At 34.0% G+C, this 25,170-nt stretch overlaps 2 protein-coding genes across 2 annotated transcripts; both read right to left on the bottom strand.

Annotated features, from left to right (window-relative positions):
• Positions 1–2,423: 2,423 nt before the first annotated feature.
• LOC142345451 (UDP-glucuronosyltransferase-like) lies at positions 2,424–4,381 on the bottom strand. Its single transcript, XM_075397506.1, has one exon. It carries the CDS (start codon positions 4,180–4,182, stop codon positions 2,614–2,616), a length of 1,569 nt encoding a protein of 522 aa, XP_075253621.1. The 5' UTR covers positions 4,183–4,381; the 3' UTR covers positions 2,424–2,613.
• Positions 4,382–17,952: 13,571 nt separating this feature from the next.
• LOC142345452 (UDP-glucuronosyltransferase 3A1-like) lies at positions 17,953–19,771 on the bottom strand. The gene has a single exon (XM_075397507.1). The coding sequence runs from the start codon at positions 19,673–19,675 to the stop codon at positions 18,128–18,130; it is 1,548 nt and encodes a 515-aa protein (XP_075253622.1). The 5' UTR covers positions 19,676–19,771; the 3' UTR covers positions 17,953–18,127.
• Between the last annotated feature and the right edge of the window lie 5,399 nt (positions 19,772–25,170).

Here is a 25,170-nt window from a genome sequence, read left to right on the forward strand (position 1 = left end):
TTCTCAAATACAAAAAAAGAACAAATAGAAAAGCAACAGGTTTGTGTAAACACTTTAACCATATAAATTAAGATTAAAAGTTGCCTATGGTATTTATCTACAATTTTTACTTAGCTTTGTCAAATTTTTCAAATCTTAGTTTTCTTCACAACTGTTTCCCGCTATCATGGCTAACACATTTTCTTTTAGCTTATGAACAACATCAAGACAAAATAGTCCACTTGGCTCAATGGTTAGGAACAATAATTTTTATGCCAAGATTTTCAATGTTCTTTCGTTAAGTCCTCACTTTTTGTTTTACAACAAAACAACTCTCCTTATGTATCTAAGTTTGAGTCCATTTGTGATAATTTACACATTGCTCTAAATAATTGGCGCAGGGTTCTACAGGTCAATAAATTAATGCTTATCTTTTTGTAAGACAGTGTCAGCGCTAGGTACTAAATAATCTCTTAAATTGTTTTCCGTTTTCAATAACCTAGAGATTTAACCTATGTTCATTGAAATTCCGTATTGCCGCGTGTTTTTTGAAAAAGTTGACAGTTGAACAATGTTTCTCAACAAACAGGTTTTTTTAATTTGTCAGTTTAAGCTTTTTATACTTAGAAAAATGCCAAAATGCATCTTAGGTACTCACCAAAGGGGACAACTGAATTCTGTTAAAGACTTTTACTGTAAAAAGTACACTCGACTGAAAAACATAAAAGCAGGTAATCTAACTGCCAGTTCCCCTTATCAAGTTTATTTGTAAAAGCTGGCAAAAAAGAGAACTCAGCGATGGAGAAGGAGACAGTCCCTCTTTTATGTTTCTCGACTGAAAAACATAAAAGCAGGTAATCTAACTGCCAGTTCCCCCTATCAAGTTTATTTGTAAAAGCTGGCAAAAAAGAGAACTCAGCGAGGGAGAAGGTGACAGTCCCTCCGAAGGACACCACGAAAAAATTTAATTACTATACAACAACTAGTTCGTAAATTTTGGCACTTTCCTGTGGTAACTCTGATTCAGAGAATGTTGTCTATAAATCACTGCACAATGTTTTGATCAAATTGTCATCCTTGTCTGAATACTTTCCTTATTGCAGAAATGTCGATTTTTTTAAATTTAATTTAATCAATTGAAAATTTTGAACAAAATTACATATTTTAGGTCACCTGTTAATTTCAATTTGTTAGTATCCTGATTAGTTGGGCCCACTTCTCAAAAATTGAGCACAACTAATCTTTCGGGGGCTAGAATTACATTTTCGAGGGCTAGAAGATATCATTTTCTGTTTTATTTCTATACCCTCGTAATACGGTTTTAGTACTGGGACCCTCTGAAATTTCTAATCCAGAAACTCTGTTTTCCACATGGAGCTCATGTTTATAAGATATCAACCTACCATCGTCCATTTGTCATAAAAAAACAAAATTTCTGCAGAAAGGGGGCAAGGAACTCAACAATTTTGTTTAGTGATTATTCACTGCTAATAACAGGCATCATTCATGAATCAGATGAAAAATTGATGACGTTAGAAGCGGTATCATGTTTCCAAAGGAGGTTTTCGTTCTCTTGGTTTTGCGCTCACCCAACCGTTTGATAATGAGTGCTCATATCCAAAAGCATAAAATGTTGGGATAATATATCGTGCAGCAACTAAAGAAAATTTTTTCTTTAATAGGAACAATTTAACGAAGAAAAATGAAAGGAAAGAGATAATTGAAATACAGAAAAAATTTTAAAAAACGCACTGACACTTTGGAAACAACAACCCACTGAGTATGAGCACGTTACATAGTACCTGCTTTGAGGTGCAAATATTTGCAGGGTTTGTTGTATTTGCAAATAAAAACTGAATGTGCAGTATTTCGTTGACTCCAATTTTCATTTTAGTGAGCAATAAAAACTCATTCAAAGATATATAGATTTTTTTTAAAAATGTAATTCGTCATATTTTTGTCCAATTTTAATGAAAATAGTCTGCCATTTTTCTACATGCACAACCATTCTTGTAGTAACCTACAAACGTGCTTTAAAAAACACTCAAGTAGCAATGAGACAGAGAAATATAACCTCGAAATGAATATCAGTTTTCGTTTGCACATATTAGCGTAGATTTGCATAAATTTACATCCAACTGCGGCTTTATAAACTAATTGATCAGTCAAGCTTTTTGTTCTGTTATAGAGTTGTGATGATAATCTAAGCAAACACTTTTTTGAAAAGAAACTGATGATACAAAAACATTAATACGTCAGTATGACAATGAGCTTTGACGAAGAATTACACTAACAACAAAAGAAAAGTTCTGCGCAAACTGATGTTGGCGTTGCTGTCTCAACAAAAATAAATTTAGCGCTTATAGAAGACACCGAATTTGCCTCTCTCTCTCTCTCTATCGTTTCTCTAGATAACTGTCATAATATGAAATTTGGAATACTATGGATGAAATTCAACTTAGATTTTAAAATAGTGAGAAATCACATTAATAAAGCATTTAATAATACATTTGAACAAATAGCTTCCATTTATTATAGAAAGGAAACGTTATCTGAAAGTTTCCAGTCTCAGTCATTGGTGATATCGAACAAAAATTCTCCATTTAACTAAAAAATTTTCAGTTTTAGAAATTTCTAATCAGTTTTTCTTTTTATTTTTGATTTCACACATTTCAACGCCAGTTTAAATAGCCACGCAGTTAGAAGAAAGCCAACCACTGAGCAAAGAGAAACAACCAAAACAATATCGAGCATTATCATTTTCCACCACGGCATGTGCTTAGTTAACGGCTGCAAGTGGTCATAACCAAACTCTAAAACATGGTTGATCCAAAAAAGAGATGTTTCTTTTGCTGTTGGCAGTGATTGCAGAACGTTCATGCATTTAATAGCATTTTCAGAATATGACTTGGTGGTCAGCATCAAATTCAGCGTATCTGAGAAACTCGGTTCTGAGACATCCGAGAAATCCAGGACCTCTGCAGTTCCGAGGCGTTTGGCACGACGTCCGTTGTACCAGTGATCACCATATATCGCAACAACCAACATTGGGACTCCATTGTACGCGCCCTCATTTTGTCCATTTAGTCCTCCGTGAGTTATGAACAACTTAATGTTTGGATGAGCCATCAAGTCACTCTGGGGTAGCCAGGAATTGATCATCACATTTTTAGGTAACTCGTCCACTTTTCCCGTATGTCTGACTATGAACTTAAACTGCGACTGCTTCGCAAACGCATTTAAAAATAGCTCTAACCTGTCATCGGGAATAGTTTTAACTTGACTTCCGAAAGTCATCATGACGAAATCTGATTGGCCGATGAAATCTAGAAACGGTTTCATGATTTCGTTAGAAGCGGAAGATTTCTTTTGGGCCGAAAACCCTCCAATCATTTGATAGTGAGGCATTGTATTTCTGGGGAAGTCGAGACAAATTGGGTTTTGCTGGACAAACACCATTCCTGACTCGCGATATAATTCTGAGGGCCATTTATAGGGTTTTTCGGGCGCAAGATCAGAAATGATATGTCCATATCTATAATCAATTATCCATGAAACTAAGTTATTACCAATAACCACAGTAAAAGCGTTGAAAAAGCGCTCAATAAAACCAGAGTTCTCATCCAAATACGAAAATCCGAAATTTGGCTCGGCCACTGGCGACATTACAACTCCATGCGACCAGGGATCTGTCCTTGGATTGACTACTATGTAAGGAATATCCAGTTTGTACGGAATAACCAAAGCTGGCCAGAATGGATCTGGAGTCAAAAAGATTGCCAGATCACAAGATTTCATATCTGCCAGCGTTGCGTCGTCTGTTAGATACGACTCTGGCAATTTGTTCATCGTCTCAAAAGCCGATGACGCGCTCAGGAAAAGATCAAGAATCGACGTTTTCTGCTCCAAAGTTTGATCGAGAAGTTTGGACAACTTCTCATTTACCAAGTATTGATGTCTGTCTTCGTGGACTGTAATGTTAGGGTGAAGTTGCTTAACTGGTTTGTAGTTTTTGGATCCTGTTACAAAAATGACGTGATGACCGTCTTCTGATAAATAGTTTGCCAAATAGACCATTTGCAAAATTCCACTGTTGTTGTCGGAAGGTAGAATTAGAATCCGCTTGCTCTCTTTCACAGAGATTGCGGGGCTGCATGTTAAAATTAGAAAAAGAAAGTTTGTGCTCAGCAGAAAGTTCGTCATTGTTGATGGTTGGTCGGTTTCTTGCTTTTATAATTAATAACAACTATTTACCATCGTTTAAACTTAATATCTGCACGTTTAATGCCAGCAATGAATAAAGAAATGGTTGTGTTTGTGCTGGTTGTGGTACTTTTGATAACTAATCAAATACCTCAATTGGAGAATGTGCCTTTCAAATTGTAACAAAATGCTGTGCCTACAAAATTTTGATATTTTGATGTAATACTTGAATTGCTGTATCTGGCCAAGAGTTGAATGATATGCATGGCATTAAGGAATGAACGGTAGAAATCTTGATTGCATATCAGTGTAAGGGCGTAACCGCAAACTTAATGCGACAAAGGTCGCATATAATCACAGCCCAAACTGTTACTCACTTTCGGAAATTTGTTGCGGAAAACCTAGTTATCTGTCGCATTCTGGCACACTAATTACCCATACGTATTTGCAGAAGACAAATAATATTCTCGTTGTACAAAACTTTAGGTCATTTCCATTATATACATATATATATATATATATATATATATATATATATATATATATATATATATATATATATATATATATATATATATATATATATATATATATATGTAATGGTACTTATATATAATATGTAGCGTTGTAGCTAATAACCGTCTTGACCAAACTTGATCAAGCTGAAGCTCTTTTTTGGCAGAACATTCAAGTGTTTGAGGCTTTGCTTCAGCTTATTGTAGTTGTATTTTGTATTTCCCAGTGCGATTGACAGGTGCACAAGCTTTGATTGAATTCAGGCAGCTATGATGAACGTAGCGGCGACGCATTGGGCTCTGAATCGGTGATTGGAAGCGTTGATCCACTACCGAGGAGAGGATATGTGCTCATCTTGTAACCACCGCTCTGTCTTGACACATGAACTGATTGTTGCTGCCCTTAAGTTGACTGCTTGATCACTCTCGCCATTTAATTTTCTCTATGTAGCAATCGGTTGTGGATCTTGGTATATGCATTTATACCGCACGCATTGACTTTACAAAATTTGATTGAATGCTTTTTGCGCCGAGATTTGTAATATAAGCGTTGCTTCCCAGTGCTGCTTACCGATCAATCACACTCATGTTCCAAAAAAAAAATCCAAATTTTTCTAACGTCATTAGCTTGCCTTTTTTAGTGTGTCTTCGGTCTGCTTGTTTCTGCTCTCCCTTAAGGCTGACTAGCCTAATTTTATGCACATCAGATCATGCTGGTTTTCATCATCATCAACATCAATATAGAATAACAATTCTCTTGAGAACAAGAGGCAGTTTGTTTACTGTAAAATACACTGTGATTCATGATTGGAGATCACAAACTTTTCTGTACTTCTTAGGCGCGTTCAAAAAGTCAGAAACACTAAATGATAAATTTATCAGACCTTATGAAACGTGAGGATTCATTTTCCTTGCTTTGCGGAGACTTGTGTGATGTGCATCGATGATCAAATGAGGTCGCCAAACTTCTTCTTCAGAGCGCTGCAGGCAGCACTATAGAACTGCCCATAGTACCCTAGTCGAGACGTTGCTTGTTTTGTGTTGCCTGTGAGTAGACTTTTCAGATGACTCATTCCCTCTTCCACCTTCGGGTTTAGAGCTCAGCAAAACCGAATCCACTTAGGCAAATAGTTCATCAATTAAATCAATCATCTGTCTATCTTATGACTCAACTGAATAGAAACATAGTTTCAAGTAAGAAAAATTTAACGTCAATTTTTATTTTCAGTAAGTTGAAGTTGAGGAATGCTGTACAAATCACAAAGTTGATCTACAGGAACAGGACACAGTAGCAAGTAAAAACTGCTCACGGATTGTGCTTCCAAGCGCACTGTATGTCACTCCAGTAAGACAAAATTATACAGTTTTAACTGATTTTTGGAGGTTTTGCAAGCGCCTGATATGCTGCTGGCGACGTGGTTTAACATGTGAAAATTGCATGTTGACTGAATGTTCATATTTTTTCTAAGATTTTTGTAGTTTTGATTGTATTTTGTATCTTTCTATCATTTCTATTTAGTCGATTGGCTGTTATGAGAAGTTTGTTAACGATATGGAAATTTGTCCAACTTTCCCTATCAAGATCAAGTATTATCTTAAACCAAGTATATAATATCTGAAGCAGTCTTGTAATGCATTGTTCAAGTCGTTCCCACGTCGCAAAACGGATAGCGTTATTGGGTGAGCGCGAAGACACTTCGAGTTCAGTTTGAGTTTCACTTCGCAAAAGATAATGAAGTGCTATTAGTAGTAACTAATTATATGTATTAACAAATTGAACAAATCAGTATGGCTGTGACAGAAATGTAGCAATGGGTTTTGTTTATCTGGCTATTCTAACTCTACTGTTCAATTTGGTCTTGAAAGAATGCTCACTTAATAAGCTTGACCTTAGCAGATTCTTTCTGGCAATTGCCTTCTGAAAACTTAAGATTCTTTTTCACTAAATGACATATCAAACAGCAGATCACAAAAAAGCTTCAACAAGCAAATTTTCCAATATCTCTGGTCCGACAGGTTAGAGATGACAATTGAGAAACTAACCTCCAAGCTATTTTATACCAGATAGGTGATGATTACTGATTTATTGCGTTTATGTATTTTAATGTTAGGTATGCTATAGATAGGTTAAGTACTCAATTGAATCTGTGTCCTTTTTAATTACGTCATGGTCAATGTCCTCAACTACAGTTTTTTGAGCACTGACAAATAAGCACCACAATGAGGCAGAATTAGCCACTCTATAAACGGCTATTACAGATTTCTGGTAAGCAAGTATCAAAGTATTGGGAACATGGGGCAAAATTAGAAGCGGGAATTCAAAAGTTTTTTCGATTAAAAAAGCGGGAACCCTTATAAATCGAAATTTGAATTAAAGTGTCCTTGCAGACTTGAAATAATTCAAAACAGCTGGTCTTTATTTGAAATAGCGGGCTTTTGATTTGACATACCGCTACTAAGAGTCAAAATAGTGTGGAAAAAAGTTTGTGTTTAACTTCTGGGAGTGGTCCCAAAGATTCTAATTTTTTTTCATGTACCTCTATCACCTCATCCATGGTGTTCTTTTACAAAATAAACGTTTCTCTTCAAGTAATCTCAATAGTGACGTGTTTTGCGTGATAACTGCACTGGTAAGCAATATTTCTAACAACAGAGTGAGTTTTCTACAACAGCGGAGACGAATAAATTTTGCAATTGATGCGTAGAGATGAATCGAGGCAAGCGCAATTCTAAATTGCGCCGAAATTAGGAAGAGTATGGAGGAGTATACTAGAAGAGTATGGAGACCCCAAATTTGCTCCTTCGATGACATTTTTATTATACAGGCCTATATAGAGTAACTTATTGAAAGTTTGCGATATATACATCTTTATTTTTGATCCAGCAAAATGAGCAGAATTTGAAACGTGTGGTCTTTTTATGGCACCTTAAAAGTTATTTGAAATTGAAGGTGCGCATGCCTCATTTCAGAATGTTATTGAGAATATCATTTCATCACTTATGCGGGTTGAGTATACAAACCTCTAACATTTTCATAGAAAATATCGGTTCAAAGAGTAAGTTTGATCTCTTATTTGTACTCAAAGTTCAAGCCAGAACAATTTCTGATGAAGATCGTAGAAGCTTCCTTCATAATACATTATGGTAATGTGGATTTGCGGCATTTTAACGTGCGTGGTCTGAATTCTGAACATGCGAATTCATACGAAACATATCGAGAAAGAAGCATTCGCTGCTTTAAACGGTTAACAATATGGATGGTTACAGCAAAGAGTAGAAAATAGTTTATGCTAGAAAAAATGAGAACCGCAACCCGACCAATGCAATAACAGCAAATACTTCTGGCCTATTGAAATAGAATGAGGAGTGGATGCAGAGGATTAACTCTCCAATTTGTCTAATGTAAAACGTTTGTTTGTCCCCAGTTGCTCGGAGCCACATTGTTTGCACCAAAACCACCCAAGATTTCGGATTCCCTCGACATTTTTTCCAAGTCCGCGATAGATCTTTCGAAGAGGAACACTGCACTTTCCCTGGACTCAAAAACACTACCCGGTGCCAAGGCCCACGCAAACGCTTCCAAGATCTTGGAAAGATCCACAACAAGACTTGCAAAAGATGTTGACGACTTGCAAGAACTTGGAAACGATTGCTGTGGGGACGCAAGATCTGAGAAGAGATGTGCTGGGAATTCAAGTTTTTTTTCTCAGGACCATAGACAGCTTTCAGAAGCATTTTTTTTAATATGAAGCACTGCATTTTGACAATTTTTTTTACTGCGGTCTATTTATGTCTGGTTAGCGAACAACTCAAGCACATTTGAAAAGAACTTTGAGTCTGATAAAGCATCGGATAGAAGTCTATATTTGTTCTTTTGAAGACAATCAATGAGTCCGGGATCTTGGCAAGATCTTGTTTTAAACTTCATTGTGTTTCAATAAAATCAGTTCTTCCATTATAGACAAAACTTTGCTCTTCGTTCTTTCAGGATTCTGGTTTTAAGTTCGTTTGGCAGGTGTTTTCAAACAATTACATGCTATTATAGCCCAAAAAACAGAATTTTCAAAACAGAATTTTTTTCAAAACAGAATTTTCAAAACAGAATTGTTATTATTAAAACATTCATTCAATTGATAATATTTTTTTAAGAAAAAAAAATTAAATAAATCATTGAATCATTAATTATATATAATTAGTTTTTTGTTTAGCTTTTTTGAGCTGTCCTATTACTGTTTGGAAAGTATCCAAACTTCTGAGAACAATTGAAACTCATAAAAAAACGTCTGTAGTGTACTGCAGTCTTGGAAATGCAGACTTGGTAACCAGGAGACTTGGAAATGTGCGTTGCGAACATAATGTTCCGACTGCAAATCATCAAATTTTTGAAAAACAAAGAAACCCTCGGAAAACCAAAGTTGATCTTTCCAAAAAAAGAGAAAACATATTAATTCATAGTTTTTTTTAAAATATTTGCTTCTGAGCTGTTGTTTTGTTTGAGAGTTGTGCATGAGCTAAAATTTTCAATAGCCGTGAAATCTTATCGAGGCTATCATTGGTCTTATCGTCGTTTTTTCCAAGAGATGCTTTAGAAAAAATGTGTTTAATTTATCGTGGTTTTTTTTCATAAGTGTGTTTTCCACACCAATTTAAATAAGCGCCTTAATGCAATAATTCAAAAGTGAAACTTGATTGGTTTGAGAAACTTTTAAAGCGTGAGCCATTTTCGAATTTCTTCCAAAGTGGCGTGAGAATTTCGTTTAGGAACCTTTTCCGACATTTTAACAATTTACTCTTCCCTGTTTCATGAATGGTACTAAAAGCAATTCATGTGTTCTAACATTGCATAGCTGTATTGATCGAAATACTTAACGAGCAGCTAAGGAGTCATAATGACAAGTACAAATGTCTTTCGTTGAAAAAATTTCGAGATCATTGTTAGTATTTTCAGTTGATTTTTATTTTTATGAATTTTTAATTTGAATTACCCATTTACCCATTTCGGTAGTTTGTTACCCTGTTACTGCATCTTGTTAATGCCAGGTATTATAGGCAATTAGATGAAACTTAAATAAGTTTGCTTCATGGTGCTATTCGTTTTTTTTGAGTTATGGAGCACAATTATTGCTTATTTGTTGAGTTATTTCTTAATATCATTGAAAAACAAGTCCTTTCTGTTAAATCAGCTGCAATACCTAAAAACTAATTTTACTGAAAAATGAATAAATACGACAATCCAAAACTGTAAATACTATAAAAAAACAAAAAGAAATTATATACAAAATCTGTAGTTTAGATGCGTTTCAGAAACCAACAACTGACGTTATCTAACACTATCAATTGTTTTTCAAATAAACAAGAAGAAGAAAGGGTCAGATTGATTAAAAGGTAATTTTTGAGATTAATTAATCAAAGTGACAAAATTTGTGAACAAAAGTTTCAAAGTTTTGTTCCAATCTAAGTGTGAGTGTTTTAAGTAAAATTTGGGTTCTGCAGCTGCAGCTTCGCTATCTAAATTTTTAAAATTTCCATTAATTATTTAATACAACGTTTGGAAATATTTTGTTCAAGAATCTCTTTAAGCGGCATGCAGTTACAGTTCAACAAAAACGTCTTTCTAAAGTCTTTCGTTGACGTTTATAATCAAGAATATTGTTTTTCATTATAAGAGGGACAGTTTTTAACGGTATTTGTTGACATCAAATGCGCTCTGTATAGAAAATAAAAAGGCACCAAAAACTTAGAAGATGACAAAACTATGCAGAAAACAAAATTGCCTAAAAATTACTTTTTCTGTTTTGTGCTTTATGTTGAGTCTTAACTTCCAGGACTAGTTTTGACTTGAGGACGTGTAGTTTTTCAATCTCAAACATGTAAATTAAAATAACCACTTCATTAATGTTACATTACGTGAGAATAAAAATCAAAGAACGTTCCCTTTTCTACAAATACGAGAGTAAAAGTAAGTTTATACAAAAGTTACATTTTATCAATTCTCCTTTACGCGTCAAATGTATGGTTCTCAGATTGGCCAAACTGCAGAAAACTAAAAAAGATGCAAAGACGAGCGCTCAAGTGGGCTTTGAATAAGAAATTTATTACAGATAGTGACTACAATCAGAGCCTCATATACAACAATTTGTTTCCAATCAGTTTTCTCTTGGTTCGAAATGATCTTCTTATGCTGAAAATTTACGACTGTGATACTGCCCTTAAGTTTGGTGATTATTGGAAAGTTTTCAAGGGACTACGCAGTAACCGTTCTGCAGCAAAACAAATTTTGAGGACAAATTTTAATTGGACGAAATCAGTCAAATTGGAAGAGTATTTTGTCTTGAGAGTTTTGAGATATGCAAATGCTCTCACCCAGCGAGATGACATCTCAACTTTTGACTGGACATGTCCAACAGTGTTATTTCGGAAACGGTTGAACTCTCTGTTGAAATTAAAGGCTGTGAACTTTAAATACTATCAGTATCTTGTTAATTGGTCCTGTTTATGTAATTAATTAACAAAGTGATTCCCGCATCGCGGGTACCAAGTCAAGCTAATAATAATAATAATAATAATAATAATAATAATAATAATAATAATAATAATAATAATAATAATAATAATAATAATAATAATAATAATAATAATAATAATAATAATAATAATAATAATAATAATAATAATAATAATAATAATAATAATAATAATAATACTAATAATAATAATAATAATAATAATAATAATAATAATAATAATAATAATAATAATAATAATAATAATAACAATAATAATAATAATAATAATAATAATAATAATCATAATAATAATAATAATAATAATAATAATAATAATAATAATAATAATAATAATAATAATAATAATAATATTAATAATAATAATATCGTTTGGAAAAAAAATCAGAAAAATCACTAAAGTTCAGTTTACTGCTTCAGAAAACTCCTTCTGAAAAAAGCGCTGATATATAAATCCTGTAACTTTTTGTCTATTGAAACTTGTTTGCTTCTATTAAGCATTTCCTCTGTTGCTTTGTTCTATTTGCCAATGAAAGTTCATTCCACAAATATGGTTTCTAATAATCGAGCCGTTACTCCAATTAGGCTTACAATTGAAAGTCAGGAAAAATAATAATTGTACGCTCTTTCATGCTATCTGCGAAGCACTAATTTATATTGAGCTCTTTCTGGTTAGATGTTTTGTCTGTCAATACTCTGAAGTGTTCCGGGAAAATTTCAACATTTGGAGCTTCTCTGCGGGAGGAGTTTTTGTTTCCAGAAACAGGCCGCATGCAGTACGTGGTTCGAGAATTCCAAATTTTTTATTCGCTAATTGGTTTCTAATAACTTTGTTAAAGAACTGCACAATGTCAAGAACTGCACACAAACATCTGCTATTGTTGATTGTCTATTGTCGTAAAATGGACGCCACTTGCATTTGCTGCGTTTTTTCCGTTAAAATGGTAGAGGTACATTATGAAAAATGTAGCAACGAGAACTTTTGTTTGATAAACACAATGGTTTATGACAGAGCAGTTCGAAGTTATCAGTCAATTCTTATTAACACACTGTTGCCTGTTACAAAGAAGCTAGTATGAAAGATTCCTTGCAATTTCCCCAAAGCCATTTTTTTCATATTTAATACTAAAAGTGCCTAAATTTATTGTTGTGAAAGCTTTTGCTAAGTCTAAAAGAACTGTCATAACATTTTTCTCCAATGCTGTGAAAGACTTTTCAGTTTTAAAAATGATTGTGTCTAGACATAACTTTTGTGTTTGAAAAACGATCTATTTTTAGTAATTTTGTTGTAGTCAAAGAAGTGTGTTATTTGTAACATAAGACGGTCAATAATTCTGCTAGTAATGGATTAACTGTTGTTTTTCGATAGTTTTTCGTGTCTAATCTGTCACTTTTTTTACACAGGATTTTATACAAATGCTTTCTTTAGAGATCGAGAAAAACCCGTTAAAGATGTGTTCGTTTTTTGCAAACAGCACGTGAGTTCCAATATACAATTAACCATCCTTCAATGACTACGAATTGTTACACCCTGGTACAGCTGGTTAATGGTTCTGGCAGTTTCTCAATAATTTCGTAAGTTAATCTCTGGCTAAAGCTTGAAAATTCATCTCGGTTGCTGTTACATTGAAAGAAGCTAATGACGTATTTCCATTTTTCATTGATATAAGCCCTGTTTTGCAAAACCATTAATGGAATAATTTCTTCAGCTAATATGCAGCCCAAATCCATTTATGTGCAACACATATCTGAAATCTGCTTGAAACGGTGAAATACAGTATGCTGCCAAGAGTAAAAACAACAATCTGGCGGAAAAGGAAAGCTTTTTCAGCCTATTGACAACCCATTTTCATTGAAAACTTTGCTTTTTTTTCGAACACACTTTTTTTGCAGCAATTTTCGAAAAACAACATATTCTTTCAGAAATAGTCTAACTTTAATTCTAGGAATGTATCGTAGCAGGCGAAAACCCTGGTTCACTATAATATGATCGATAAGGATTTGAAAACATTCAAAGCATCGTTAACTAAGTCTTCTCTGTTTTTTTTACATTTTTGGGGCTCTTCTGGTTGTTTTTTTTTGCATCGAGACTTGATCTTGATTTCAAACTGATTTTTTTTGGAAATCGGACATCTCGTAGAGCAAAAACTTAATAAACAGTGAATGAACAAAGCGGTTTAAATGTTTTTTTTTTCTTTTTGAGCCGAAAATTGAAATTGAAATCCTATATCTTAAAAATCAGACATGATAAGACGAAAAGTATAACGGAAACAAAAAGTTGTGTGCATTTTTAAGAAAAAGAAAAACACACGTTTGAGGGTCCGCCTAATACCTTGTTTAAGAGCTACCGAACAACATGTTTGCGAAGCATCGTGGAGTTCATTTTTAAGGGAACAAGGTGTTAACGGATAAAAGAAAATAATGTTCACTAAACTCTGTGTCTTATTGCAAATTTGCTGTTCAATTTCTCTTTAAAAAATAAAAAACCGTAGTCCAGTGGCTTGTTTGAATGGTTTGGAATCGGAGGTTGAAGTTTCGATCCGGCAACAGGAAAGAAGGCAGTTGTAATTTGGGGCATGGGCTCAAAACTTGCTTATATATCTTTTTATTTTTCCAACATTGTAAGCGTACTAAAATATATATGTACTACATATCATTTCACCAACAAAATGTTTTCTTGTTCTCTGAGATCAATCGACATAAAATCAGAGTTACTCAATTATCATGCAATGCATTTCCAGTGATCTTCCCTTGTAGGAACATACATTATCACTTATACATATTCAACATAGAAGAAAGAATTATCGGTGTTGATCGGAAGAAAATTAAATGGTAAGTTATTTTGAGTTATGCTCAATTTAGATGGTTAAGTGTCATTCAAACAAGATGCAAAAGTCATTGAAACACGTCAACAACAGTGTTGGGGTCAATCTGCTGAAAAGAAACAAAAAGAGTAAAACAAACTGTTTTTTTCATACATCATTCTGAGACAAAGAGAGAGAGAGAGAGAGAGAGAGAGAGAGAAGCAGAGAGTTCATTACGATGCAGAGGTATACCCAAATTGTCACGGGGAGATATGCCCGATGCGTGTATCTCGTGTTCGTTTTTACTATGTTAATACATTGAAAGTGGAACAATATTGCGGAAAATAGGTACTTTAGTAGATACCGGCAAAATGGAAGGGAATATCGCGTCTCGTGTTCTCAAAAGTGTCCTAATTTTAGCCGCGAAATACAAGTACAAACTTAAAAACCTATTTTTCGCGCAAGTTGTATCACGCATCCGCTCCATTTATGTATCGATTTTTCGCACACAATGGAGCTCGATTTCGCATATAATCCGCAATTAAGCCTAAATTAATTACTGCTTATTTAATTAAGCCTAACTTATTACTACCAGTAGGGAATATGGAAGGGAATATCGTATCTCGAAATGGAAGGGAATATCGTATCTCGTGTTCGCAAAAGTGTCCTAATTTTAGCCGCGAAATACAAGTACAAACTTAAAAACATTTTTTTCGCGCAAGTTGTATCACGCATCCGCTCCATTTATGTATCGATTTTTCGCACACAATGGAGCTCTATTTCGCATATAATCCGCAATTAAGCCTAAATTAATTACTACTTATTTAATTAAGCCTAACTTATTACTACCAAGAGTACTTCATTACTACTCTATTACTTCTTATAGTACTTTATTACGAACTATTACTACTTATTAGTACTAATTATTACTACTTTTTAAAATTGACCAGTCCCACAATGATATACAAAGTCTTTGATGCGCGAAGGGTTTTTAGGAAAAAAAATTTTGTGGCTGCATGTATTTAAAGCACTTTGAAGCTTTGAAAATTTCAATTAAATCTTTATTAAAGTGCTTATTGCATGATCAAAGTGCGCGCGAATAATAGATACCTAATTTGAGCGGAAACGTGGTACAAGATTTGTTACCTACTTTTCATACCTCCTTTTATTTCGCAAAAATGGCGGAACCCTTTTTGCGAAAAGTAAGATACAAAGGATTTCACCTAAATTCCTTCATTGTATGTAACTAATTTTCGAGCCAATTTTACTAAGACGGAAGTTTTGGGGTATAACTCTGCATCGTAATGTTGTGTTTTATGGACATGTCTCTAGCAGAATTTCTATCTTCCATCAAATGGTATAGCATTAAGTAGGTTTTGCATCAAAGTCAACTTTTAAGGGGTTAATGTGAACTTTTTTCTTTTTGAATCTTGCTTATTCTGCATTTCTCATATTTTCGTTCCTCATCTTTTTCTCACTCTTCCCCTCTGTCTCTTATATTTTTAGCGCCTGTCTCATCTTCTTTCCTTTTATCGTTTCTTTATCACTCTACTATTTTTCAAATGCTTTAATGCTATTTAAGCATCAACTCCTAACAATAAGAGCGGTTGGAAGAACAGTAAATGACCAAAGAAGTGGATGCTAAAAAATCATTGACCGAAAAAAAATGCTCGGGGAAATGCCACCGGAAGAAAATTTATTAACACAGACATGCCAATGATTAGGAAAGTTAGTCAATAAAGGACGAATGTTACGGCTGCTCTCCTATCAAAGTCAAGGAAAACTTTGCCCCGCCCAGTTCGTTTCAGCGGTTTCAAATCTGTCCGGATATTTTGTTTTTGCAGTTAACTATTGTGAACTGTATTATCCGTTATGTTGTAAATTACCGTTGCATTACTTGTTGCTCAATTAGTTCTGTTAACTAATTGCTCAGCTTTGCTGTATAATGAACTTGTTTCTCTCAGAATAACAAAACAAATCAAATTAAAACGATCAAATTTTTGTCGAGCTTTTGTTTAATAACTCGCCCTATAAGTTGAAATCGCAAAATCCCAGATGTACAGCTATAGATAACTGTCTTAGGAACTGAATGGGAAAATTGGTTTCCATAATCAATGTCCCAATATTTTCGGAGGACTATGCGCGATCATCAAAGTTAATAAATGTAAGTTTTCGCACTTTGTGCTTTTCAATAAACTCAATTGCTCAATAACGCAATTTGTGATTTATACTAGGCTTCGCTAAAGCCAATAAGAGAAACCGTCTTTATGCTTACCAGAAAATTTCTCTAACTTAGGAACTTCGTTCCTCAGAAGGAAAGTTTTGAGAATATCAAAGTTAATTCTCTTTTCACAAGTCAAAGTAAAGTTAAAACCGTACAATCATTAATATGATCTACAAAAACAAGACACGTTAACAGTTAATTTACCGCTCAAGAAAGTGTGCTTCAAAATGCACTGTATGTCAGTTTAATAAGACAAAAATAACCTGTTTCAACTGATTTTCAAGCTCTATTTATACTGCCGTACATGTCAAAATTGCATCTCTGACTGGTTGTAGATTACTATGTTGTAAGATTCTCTGAATACGCTGAGGATAGGGTTCGAAATACGGTATACGGTGCCCTGCACTCTCTGAATTAGTAGGAAAATCGTAAAATTCATCGGATCTGTCTTACCAAGTTGGGTATCTCTTGCTCCATTTGAGCTAAATTTGTGTGATTTTGAACTCTTGAATACGTGGCAATAATAGCGTAGTTTGAGTTTGAGTTTCAGTTTCAGTTTAATTTCATGAATGAAGATGGTGTACAAATAATAGTTGCTAAATATAAATGTTGAACAAAATGAACAAATCCGTATGGCTAACATTAAATTTCGCTTGTCATGCTATTTTAGCTTTAAGGCTTGAAATTGCCTTGAAGCGCTATACAATTTGGTAATTGAGTTAGTAAGCTCAGCCTTCACAACGAATGACCGCAAAATGTGTTTCAGCCGTCAGTTTTCTCACCTGAAGTTCTTCGATACAGACGTTTTCAGTTAACAGAATGAGCGAATCCAATATTTGTTCTTTTACAGAAGAGTTGTAGATGCCAGAGCAAATTCAGGTGTCAAAAAGGTGCCGGATATAGTTGGTAAGAGCTTGTGGAAAAGTAACCTCTAAAGTGAAGGAAATTTTTCGCTCTTTTTTTCCATATTTTTTCCACTTTTTATCTCCCTGTTTGTTTTTTTTTTGTCTTTTTTGCTCTTTTTGCCTTTTACTTTCACGTTCTTCTTTGGGAGGTTTTTTTAAAATCAAACCTGAGTTATCTAACTCCCTAGAATTTAAATACAAATTTTAAGGGCTTTTGAGGGTACACAATAACTTTTTTTGAATTGCGTTTTTTTTCCAATAAAACTTTATATTACAAATTTGTTAGGTTTCGTTGATTAAACACGTGTAGAACGTTATAATTACGATTTATTAAGAAAAAACAGAAGTTGAAGAAAATTTTAACCCACCTTGAACTTTCTCGATGAACCGTATCAACTAAATCCGAAAGTAAACTGAAGAAAAATTTATGGATGTTTGCACAGATTAAGATTAGAGTTTTAATGTGATTTTCCTATACCAATTGAGTACCACATTTAAACTGATGTAGTTTTCAGACCTGATAATATTGGTAAACTAAACTCCTTGAAATTGTAGTAGAAATATAATTTGAAGATTATTTAAAATGTGGGGGTCTTGACCGAATTTTTCGGACCGCACTTAGGATGTACGATTAAACAGAAACCCTCGAATTCAGCCCATGTTTAGGCCCTTAAAGGTATTTTCACAGGCTAAATTAAACCCTCGACCTGAATTAAACGTTCACACAAAATGAAACAACCTGATAAGATAATATTGAAAAATGGTCGCGAAAACTATTCTCTCCTGAAAATTGATTGATAGGAATAACTCACAATCGCAACGTACATAGATACTACGAAAATAAATCATTTTGCATAAAAACACCACCATGTTATTGTCGGTCGTATAAAATCTTTGTGATGACAGTTACAATAGCAAAAGAAAGTGTTTAGCCGTGATTTGTTTTTCAATAGACTTCGATAAGTATTGTCATTCACTTTTTTATCAAGCGTCTCAATATCAGTTTTAATAAACTGACTGAGAGAAGGAAAATTAACAAAAGGCATAAACAACCGACCAAAACAATATCCAACATTAAAATTTTCCACCAAGGCATTTTCTTTGTCAGCGGCTGCAAGTGGTCATAGCCAAACTCCAAGACATGATTGATCCAAAATAAAGAAATTTCCTTCGCAGAAGGCACGGACTGCAGTATTTTCTTACACTTAAATGCGTTCTTAGAGTAAGTTTTGTTGCTTAACATAAGATTGAGGGTATGAGAGAAACTTGGTTCCGAAAGATGGGAGAAATCGAGGACCTCTGCAGTTCCGAGACGTTTAGCACGACGTGCGTTGTACCAGTGGTCGCCATATATAGCCATAATTAGCATGGGGACTCCGTTGTATGCTGCTTCATTTTGCCCGTTCAATCCTCCGTGAGTTATGAACAGTTTTATGTTTGGGTGCGTCATCAAGTCACTTTGAGGTAGCCATGAATTGATCATCACATTTTCAGGTACTTTTCCCACTTGGCCTGTATGTCTAACATTGAACTTAAACTGCGACAATTTCGCAAAAACTTTTAAGAATAGTTCCAATTTATCGTCAGGAATAGTTTTGACTTGACTTCCTAACGTCATCATGACAAAACCCGATTGGCCGATGAAATCTAGGAACGGTTTCATAGCCTCGTTAGAAGCATACAATGTCTTTTGAGCGGAGAATCCACCTATCATTTGATAATGAGGCATTGTGTTTCTGGGGAAGTCCAGGCAAAATGGATTCTGCTGGACCAGAATCATTCCCGATTCACGGTATAATTCCGATGGCCATCTGAATGATCTCTCGGGCACAAGCTCGGAAACTAAGTGTCCAAATTTGAAGTCCACAATCCACAAAATTATCTTATTACCCACAATCGTAGTAAAAGCATTGAAGAGTCGTTCAAAAAATCCAGAACTCTTGTCCAAGAAAGACAATCCAAAGTTCGACTCAGCGACTGGTGATATTACAACTCCATGTGACCAGGGATCCGTTCTAGGATTAATTGTGATATAAGGAATGTTCAATTTATAAGGAATGATCACGCCCATCCAAAATGGTCCAGGTGCTGCTATAATCGCCAAATCGCACGTCTTCATATCGTCTAAAGTTTCGGCATCGGATAAATACGACTCGGGCAACTTGTTTAAGGTTTCAAAGGCCTTCACAAAATTTCGAAAGACTTCAAAACTGGATGTCTTGTTCAGTAACGTATAATCCAATACACTTGAAAGTTTTTCTCCAGCCATATACTGATGCCGATCTTCATGAATTGTGATGTTGGAATGAAGTTGTTTCACTGGTTGGTAGTTTTTGGATCCTGTCACAAAAATTACTTGATGGCCATCTTCTGATAAATAGTTTGCCAGGTGAACCATTTGCAATATTCCACTGTTGTTGTCAGAGGGTAGAATTAAAATCCGTTTGTTTTCTTTTACAGCAATTATGGGGCTACATAACAAAATAAACCAATTGAAGCTGATCAAAAAAATGTTTTTCATTGTTGATAACTGCCTGTTTTAAGCTTTATAGCAAACAACAAATCGCCATCAATTAAAGTTAATGTCCGCAAATTTGTTGAAAGCAATGATGAAAGCAAATGGTTGTTTGTTCAGGTTGTGACACTACTTCTAACCAATCAAATGTTTTAATTAAAACAAATAAGCTAAAGCAAATGAACAAAGGCATTTCAACTAAACAACCTAATACTTAAATGCTCAAAAAGCGACTTTAACCAAAGAGCTCTCTTTAGTTAAGATCTGAGCTCTACGATTTATGAAAAACTGCATGCTAAAAAAATTCATTCTCAGTTGTTCCTTGAATACTGCTCCTCGAGATCGAGTTCCGGTACTTTACTGAAACAAATTTCTGTGAGAATTTTATAGTTTTGATTTTTTGTGTTATTTAACTATTTGATAAGTATGCAATCACTTAAAAGGGTTCTACTTCTACCACCACATCATTGAACAACTCTATCATTTAACCTCTCTATAACTTAAGCCTTCTATCATTTCACCCCTCTATCATTTCACCCCTCTATCATTTCACCCCTCTATCATTTCATCCCGCCAATTAGCAGTCAACATTAAAGGCATGTTTTGTCATAATTGAGTGGATAAATTAATTCCACGTTCGTTTGTGATAGATTCATATCAAGTACCACGGGCCGCTGAGGCATGGCCATGGCCCGCGAGGGGATGTATGGCCAAATGATTATATTGCTAATTTAATAATCCTAATTTTATTGAAAGATTAAAATCAGGTTGAAATGATAGAGGGGTTAAAAGATAGAGGGGTTAAATGAAACAAGGGTGAATCAATCTGGGTTAAATGATAGGGGGTTAAATGAATATGGGTGAAAAAGCGGGACACCATTTAAAAGTAACGCTGAAAAACGCACAATTTTCGGGGGCTTTGTGGACAACAGCGGCAACGTCTATATTTTTTCATCCTACGTCAGTTTTTCTAACACTCAGAAGAATGGAACTTATTTAACCGTGGAAATTACATATAAACACTTTGCATATTTTAATGGTTAGCCTAAACAATATTCACAATTATGTTGCCTACAGAATTCATCACTTTTTGCGCTAATTGTTTAAGAGAACTAGCATTTACTACTGGAATTACTTGAATATGTTCTCCTAAAATTTTTATCGGTAGCGAGCATTGACAAGTTACAAACTTCACGGTAATGTTTTGCAAAATTTTGCCGTTAATGCAGTGAAAACGACAAATTTTTGCGAGATTAACGTAAAGTTTAAGCATTGATCTTACATAAATTTAATAGTTTTACTTCATATCCCATAATTTTATATTTAAAAAACTCTGCAAAACTTGTCGATGTTAGTTAACAATTATTTTACATAATTTTGAAGAGTTCTGGCGTTGACATTGAACAAATTTATTGTTTTTAAGTGTTGATAATATAAACCTTTCAAGCGTTCATCTTACAAATTTTTAGCGGTTCCAGGAGTTGCTTTCACACAAAGTTAGCATTTTCTAGCTTTTAACTTACATAAAATTAACGCTTAGCTTTTACAGTTGACCTTAGAAAAAATATTTTTATCTGACAAAAACTCCCTCCAATTGATAATAAACTCCCTCCGTAATAAATTCATTTGTTAAGTTCTTTTGACCAGCGCATGGCCTTTGTTTGTAAAACTCCTTAACTCCTTTTCGACACTATTAATCCATGCGCAAATGCATTCCACACAATTTCAATACTTCAATGTTTTATTAGAATAACTAAACATTTTTCATTCACGAAGCTCACGTAGGCTACTGATACTCACCTTTTCTACACCAGCACACTCTTATGAAACCTAATTCACTCAACAACTGACTATGGCAACCGACAATTGACTTAATGCAATCCCAAAAGTTAATCAAGAATTAAGCGTTGAATTTTGGTAAAATCAACGCTAAAAAAGCTTACGCGTTGAATTAAAGTATGATATACTCTACAAAATAACAAAATATGCAAGATAAACGCTAAAAAATTATTTTAATTTCAATTTATATAGCGTTGACCTAACAGAAAAAATGCATACAGCAGCAATTTATTTTTTTTTTGTTTTTAGCGGTGACACTTCGACATTGGGGATGAATTTACGAGACAAGAGCGTACGTTTTGCGGCATAAAAAACCTTTGAGTTACCTATTATTTCATTAAAAAAATTATAAATAATTGAACATGTAGCGTCATTGGGAACTAATTAATTGTGTTCAACTTTTCTGTGGAAGCAAGAGTAAGTTTTTCTAAGTCAGGAAAAGCGGGTGACCTGATAATGTGAGACGCTTTGAAAGCCTAAAAGACCATAAAACGGGTTTTAAGTGCTAAATTTTCTGAAAAACAAAAATATCAAAGTTGTACTGCAGAGTGATGACGTCATGACTAAGTACATAGGTTGAGGTTCCCGTTCAGGATCAGACCCATTCAGACTAAAATCAGCCATTATCAGCCTTATGCAGACAATAATCAGCCATGATCAGACTTTAGATCATTATAACGTATTGATTACAATATCTTGAATTAACTTCTCGTGCACAGAGTTCAACGCCGAGGCCAAAATGCTGGAGGCCAAAAAACAAGTGTAATGCTTACTTAAAATCATGTTATAATATGGCAGATCTCCCAGATCTATATACATCCACCTGGAAAGTGATATTGTACCTGTGTAATTCCTCCCCCATTCTAATGATGGTGAAAATGTGGACAAGTCCTCTATAGCATTTGGTAGAGTTTAGTTCTTAATTAAGTTGCCCATAGTTAAAAAATGAATTACATAATTACTGTATTAAAAAGTTAGTTTTAATTAAAAAAAACACATTGAATTCCAATTAAATTATTAACAGCAAAACAACTAAATGGGCAGTGTAGGTCAGAGTATAAATGGAATAAGCTAAATCTATTACGGTTTAAATTGCGACAGTGGTACTGTGAAAACATAAAACATTTCCATGATGCCTTGCCGTACGACGCATTATTCGTGTTTTGTTTAAATAAATGAAAGAAAAACATTTTAAGATGTTTCTTTAGAACTATTGGTCTTGCATCCATTTCAATTATATTTTTAAAAAAACTCACGTTAAGAAATTTATTATGAAGGGTCGAGTCGATATTCAGGATAGAGTTTTCTAGTGCTGATGAGTTTATTTTGTGATTGACGCAGTATTTTTTGGTTCCGTGGCTGTAGCGTAGATTTGATGTTGGTAAATGTAGTTTTTCGAAAATTGGAAGCTGGTTACTGGTAAGTTTCATAAAATAATTTAGTACTTTGTATTCCAAGGAAAGTTTTATTGGCAAAATTTGATGTTTTAGTTCATCAAGACTATTCATCAAGAGTTCGGCAGAGTTTGATGTTTTAGACCAGAAGAACTGTTGTATTTTTTGCGATTGAAGCACGTTTTTACAGCCCAGCTTAATTGTTTCTCTAAAGGGATAAAACAATTGTTTTTTGAGCAGGCCAGTAAAAGGACTCAGTAGTGTAAATGACTTATCACTAAGGCGTTCAGAAGTAGTAGACTTGTCTGTTGCGGGAACGGGCGTGAAATACGTTTTAATGTTTTTATCCCTGTAGCCATTTTGCGTAATACGTGTTTTAATTCTTCTTGAAAATTTTATGTGCAATCAATAAATATACTGAGGTATTTTACGCAATTGACGTTTGGTATTTTGTAATTACCAATTAACAGATTGTTCCTTTTGGTATCTTCTAATTTGGATTTTTTTGTTAATGTATTAAACTCAAGTTTTTGAGTGATTGACAAGTTTTTGAGTTCATGAACAAGTTTTTGAGTGATTGAGCATTAGACGGTTTTTTTCGTAATATTCAGATATATTTCTTAAGGATGGTTCAAGATTTTGTGTTGCTAAATTTAGGTCCGTATTGTAAGTAAGAAAGATAGTATCATCGGCGTATTGAATTATTGTTGTATCAGCCGGTATTTGTTAGTTCAAGTCATTAATGTACAGGTTAAAAAGAAGGGGACCCAAAATTGTTCCCTCTGGGACACCTTGATATAACCCAATCCAATCGGATTCTACATGATTCACTATGTATTTTTGTAGCCTGTTTGATAGATAACCTTCTATTAGGTTTAATGCATTTTTGAAAATCCTAATTCATGCAGTTTATGAAGGAGGATCTTGTGATTTTTTGAATCGAAAGCTTTAGACAGATCTAGTAGAGCTCCAGTAATAAAATTATTTTTATTTATATGGTACCTTATAGTTTCAGTACAGTAAACGAGGGCGTCAATCGTTGAGACTTTCTTAGAAAAACGGAATTGAGTATTGGAAAGGAGCCCAAATTTTTGAAGATCTTCTAAAGTTTGCTAACGAAGGGAGAACTTCGTTAGAGTTTCTTGAGTCATTTATGATATTCCACTTTGATTTTTACGAGTCTGCTTTTATAAAGATGCTCTTTATGAAATCATTGCTCTCTAGTTTTTTTGGATTTTTCGGTCCTTATGAAGACCGTTTTTAGAGGGGCGTGATAGCGTATCACTTTAGTTAAAATTTTCTTAAAGATACGATACATGTCTTCAGCGTCAGATGCCGTGCAAAGACATCCCAATCAATTTGTTTCAGGTCTTGTAGGTATAACTTTTTACAATATTTTGATTTGTCGAAGATTATTTTTCTTCTCGGAGGTTTTTTTTTATTTATAGTTACATTCGTTATAATTGCAATAGCTTTGTGGTCCGATGTAATGGGCGATTCAAAAGTCAAAACATTGGAATGGGGCAGCTCATCATCTTTGATTACAAGATTAATCAGACTTTTTCCCCTTGTAGGTGTTTTGTTGACCACTGATAGACCATAAGGTACAAGAATTGTGTCTTTTTTGTTTTTTTCGTGGGGGTTAAGGTAATTTATATTGAAATCGCCAATGAATCAAATTTTTTGCTTTTTTGTAATTCCATAATCTATTTGCAATGCTAATTCTTCGAGAAAGATGTCAGTTTTAGATTTTTCAGGATTAAATGAAACATTCACAAAAAGTGAAGGAAATTTTTTGTAGGGCAGAGTGAGCTCAACCCAAAGTGTTTCGAAATCTTTGCTCATTTTTGGAAAATCATTACGGTTTTTTGGATTGAAAATTTTGGGAATTAGCAGCATTACGCCAACCCCCTTTGACTTTTCAGATATTCGGTCACATCTGAAGCAAGAATAGTGAACAATTGATGAACAGCAAATGCTCTTGGAGAAATGATAACTTACCACAAAATTTAGCCTTTGACTGAAGTATTCCTCGAAACCTAACTAAACTGAAGCGTTCAAAAAAATTGAATTAAAATCTGTCCTTATTCGTTTCCCTTTTTATATTATGGGGTTTATATTATATAGGTAAATATTATACAGGTTTTATATATAGGTATTTTTATATTATATAGGTATATATATATATATATATATATATATATATATATGTATATATATATATATATATATATATATAAATATATATATATCTATATATATATATAT

The sequence above is a fragment of the Convolutriloba macropyga genome, chromosome 9, assembly GCF_964194025.1.
Source record: "Convolutriloba macropyga chromosome 9, txConMacr16.3, whole genome shotgun sequence".
Classification (NCBI taxonomy): Eukaryota; Metazoa; Xenacoelomorpha; order Acoela; family Convolutidae; genus Convolutriloba; species Convolutriloba macropyga.